Source organism: Puntigrus tetrazona, chromosome 7 (assembly GCF_018831695.1).
Source record: "Puntigrus tetrazona isolate hp1 chromosome 7, ASM1883169v1, whole genome shotgun sequence".
In the NCBI taxonomy this organism is placed as follows: domain Eukaryota; kingdom Metazoa; phylum Chordata; class Actinopteri; order Cypriniformes; family Cyprinidae; genus Puntigrus; species Puntigrus tetrazona.
The window spans coordinates 5,593,537-5,597,515 of NC_056705.1; the positions used below are offsets into that span (position 1 = coordinate 5,593,537).

The 3,979-nt window shown below is 40.7% G+C and overlaps 1 protein-coding gene across 1 annotated transcript; it reads right to left on the reverse strand.

Annotated features, from left to right (window-relative positions):
• LOC122349367 (fucolectin-like) lies at positions 1 to 3,573 on the reverse strand. The gene is made up of 6 exons (XM_043245378.1): positions 3,371 to 3,573; positions 2,635 to 2,777; positions 1,690 to 1,966; positions 1,461 to 1,600; positions 559 to 620; positions 1 to 491 (listed from the first exon to the last, which is right to left on the reverse strand). Exons 1-5 carry the CDS (start codon positions 3,571 to 3,573, stop codon positions 589 to 591), a joined length of 795 nt encoding a protein of 264 aa, XP_043101313.1. The 3' UTR covers positions 1 to 491; positions 559 to 588.
• Between the last annotated feature and the right edge of the window lie 406 nt (positions 3,574 to 3,979).

Sequence of the window (3,979 nt, forward strand, 5' to 3'; positions counted from 1 at the left end):
CTTTTTCTATCAGTTTCACATTTGTTAACACTATCAGGTAGGTTTAGGGTAGGATTTGGTGTAGGGCATATTTCCAGCATTAACCTTTTGCAACTGAACCGTAAAATACATAACTAAAGCAACATGATAAAAACACAGCAATTTTTACCCGAGTCATGGTAATAAAAAGAGTTTGTGTATTGAAACCGTGTTTTAGCACCACTCTCAAAGTTACATATTTCTTTATGAAACCAGGTTTCCATCTTTACAAACATGACCCAGACCTTAGATGTAATTTTTTTTATGATTAAAATTCAAGATATATTGTTTATGTTCTTATACTGAATGCAAAACTTCTTAATTCATAAGCAATTCATAAGCAACCTTATCAGTTTTACAGTGCCTGTATGAACACATTGACTTGGCGCAGCTTCCTTCAACATCACTTCCTTTTCCTGTGGTTGAGATCACAGCAGCGCGGCGTCAGAAAAGCCTCTTTCCACCAGAACGGACTGAAAGTGAATGAGCAGATCTCAGTGTGACGTGATGTTCATACTTCTGCATGTCTGTCTCTCTCACCTGTGACTGGAGCTGGAGTTTCAGACAGACTCAGACTTCAGTTCCTTCTTCACAAGTGTCGTCTTGGAAAAGAAAGGATGTAAAAGGACACACGAGCATTAAAGGGGTCATATGATTTCAACTTTTCCTTTCTCTTTGGAGTGTTACAAAGCTGTTAGTGCGTGGATAAGATCCTTAAAGCTGCAAAGACTAAAGTCTGAAACCAAAGACATATTCAGTAACATTTTCTATGAAGCCTGTGTTCATAATACATTATAAATATAATTTTATATAGTAAATGATTGAAAGCGGAGAACATGCACCATGTTTCAAACTATATATAAGTGGACAAATTTGAACAATTGTGAAGTTGTGAATAGATTAAGGGGCTGTTTACACAACATTTTCCTCCGAAAATGGGAAACTTTTAATGCATTTTGACACTTTGTTAACACAGCAACAGGTTTTGGGGACTGAAAACACATATTTTTGACAACAGGTTGCAAAGTGAACGTTTCACAAACAACACCATTTTCGTCTCCATGTAAACAACGGAAAACTGCAATTCATGGAAATCGGTACGTGTTAGAAATGTAGACATGCACGATACATGTCGGTTTTAAAGGCAAGTGCGGACATACACAACAATGGAAGTCTGGATTTACTTCATCAATGTTACAACCAACAGCGAGTCACATCATTAACATCAAATAATTGACACTTCCCTTCAGGTACTTTTTATTAATCAGTAAGTGCGCCAACTACTGGCATACAAAATACAGTGCTTTTACACGTTTGTTGTGGATATGTCTAAGCGCAAATTGTTGCTGTGTATACATGAAACTTTTAAAAGCGCAAATGAAAGACTTTTCCATTTTTGACTACATCGTCGTTGTGTTAGTGTACTATTAAACTGCTCTCACCTTCTCCATAGACCTCCACCTCACAAAGAGTAAGATACTGTGAATTTACAGAAATGAACAGATTGACGTATCGACCCTCCATATCGTTACATGTGAAGGTGGAGGAAGCGCCAGCTGGAATACTAGGAATCACAGCACATCTAAAGAGAGATGGAGAAAACCTCATTCAGACTTCATATGTGTTTCAGGGGTTGTTTATGGATATGAAGTCACTGAAAGAGGATCTCACCTGGGATTGTTGTTGCCGTTGTTCTCCAAAGAGTTTCCGATGTGAATCTCAGCTTTTATTCGTTCTGGACAGCAGTCTAGTCTGTTTGTGACGACCACTCTATTAACTCTGTACACAGAGCCCAGATCAAGCCTCCACCATGGGTTAGTCTGAGTATCGGTTGAGGAACACAATGTCGATGGCTGTATAAAACCTGGATTGAAGTCAATGGCTTGTTCAGCAGACCAGCTTCCATAGGTGGATGATTGTGTGGCGGTTCTTCCTATCGCCAAATTACCTTTAAAATTATGCATTTTATGCAACATTATGTAAAAAAATGGTTTTAGTCAGCTTATTTTATACACTTTGCATTTCTTAGGAATGCATTTCTGTCAGGGCTGTCTGATCTGGTCCAGTCTTGACGAAGTCACTGAAATATCTCAACACCTGGCAGCTGTATTTGCAGCAAAAACCTAGCAATGTACAAAACTGGTGTAGGCTTACTGGTTTTATTAACTTATTCCAAATATGTTCATTATATCATGAAATATCCTGATTCTCAAATATGTATAGGTAAATGCATTTTGCAGAGATCATGTTAGGTAATCTATAATGAGTGATGGACAAAGTGTCTGTAAGTACTACATATTTACCACACATATACATTAACAAGTACAGTTTCTAATCGGTTACCATGTACCTGTAAGTAATCGTTCTGACCCACATTCACCTGCACGTTTCTTATTTGTTACCATGTACTTACAATTCAGGTGAGTACCTTTTTAACACTAGTTACTAGTTAGCATTTAGTTTTAACACTAATTTGCCTGCAGGTACACAATATTTACCATGAGTGTAAGTACACGTACTGTAAAATAAAGTGCTACCAAAACTAGTCAATGAAGTGAGAATAAGTCAAATTGGTCAAAATGGTGCAGAACAAGTTGTTAAGTACTTCTGAATTACCTGAGATAACGTAGACTCCCACTTCACAGAGAGTAAGAATCTTTGAGTCTCCAGGAATATTCACCGTAACATAGCGTCCCTCCATCCCATCACACGAGTAGCTGTAGGTAGCTCCCGCTGGAATAGAAGAAACTACAGCACATCTGGAGAAAGATGAAAGGGTTGTAATTTTTTTCTTCTCTTACCCCTGAACTGCTGCCATTTTAGAAAGATAACCGTCTGATTATCATAGCTAAACCATTTTTGAATGGATTTTTGATGTATAACGGTGTAAATCTATGCTAGCAATTTAACACATCCTTGGTGAATAAAAGTCTTAATGTCTTTTAAAAAACAGCAGTGAACAGCCTCGGACAGCAGTGTATATTGTTATAAATCTTAAATAAATGGTGTCCTTTAACCTTTTATTGATCAAAGAATCCTGAAAAAAAATTATCATGGGCTCCCATAAAAAATAAAACGGAACAACATTATAAAACATTAACAACATTATTAAACAACATTAACAACATTATTAAACAACATTATTAAAGCGGTTACTGGCAGGTACCTCTCTCTAAACATTCTCAAGCCAAAACTGCTTTTTCTACCCCCAGTGGCCACTGGCAATACGGACCCTTCCCTTTGGTCTTCACGGGGCCCCAGCAACCTTCCAGCACATGATGAAGCGTCATCTTACGGCTGCACCAGAATTACGCGCGGCCTACCTTGGCGACGTCGTGATCCACTCGGAGACCTGGGAGGATCACCTGGAGCTTTTGCGGAGGGGTGCTGTCTGAACTCCGGCGGGCTGGGCTCACAGCCAACCCCAAGAAATGTCATCTGGCGCTCTTCGAAGCAAGGTACCTGGGTTTTCAAGTTGGGAGGGGTCTCATTCGTCCCCAAGAGAAAAAGGTGGAAGCAGTACAGAACGCACCTCGGCCCCTCACCAAGACCCATGTACGTTGCTTTCCTGGGGTTGGCGGGCTACTATAGATGTTTTATCCCTAACTTCTCCTCTTTAGCTGCCTCCCTATCAGACCTGACCAGGAAGGGGCAGCCAGAGAAGGTGAACTGGACACCCACCACGGAGAAGGCCTTCCAGGAGATCAAGACTGCACTGACCTCGGAACCAGTGCTCCGAGCCCCAGACTTCAGCTGCCCTTCCTGTTACAGACGGATGCCTCCGACACGGGACTGGGAGCAGTCCTATCCCAGATCCAGGAGGGAGAGGAGCATCCCGTCTTATACATCAGCCCGAAAGCTGACCCCGGCCGAGAGAAACTATGCTGCAGTAGAAAAGGAAGCCCTGGCCGTCAAGTTTACCTTACCTGAGGATAAACTGAATAAGGTAGAAGGTGCAGGA

What these genes read in the sequence shown, in the direction of transcription:
- LOC122349367 (XM_043245378.1), bottom strand. Translation starts at nt 3,573, where the DNA reads ATGGGTCTTGGTGAGGGGCCGAGGTGCGTTCTGTACTGCTTCCACCTT. An exon ending in GGGAGTCTACGTTATCTCAG is followed by an intron (nt 1,967 to 2,634) that starts GTAATTCAGAAG and finishes ATAATTTTAAAG; the next exon opens with GTAATTTGGCGATAGGAAGA. An exon ending in AACGGCAACAACAATCCCAG is followed by an intron (nt 1,601 to 1,689) that starts GTGAGATCCTCT and finishes ATCTCTCTTTAG; the next exon opens with ATGTGCTGTGATTCCTAGTA.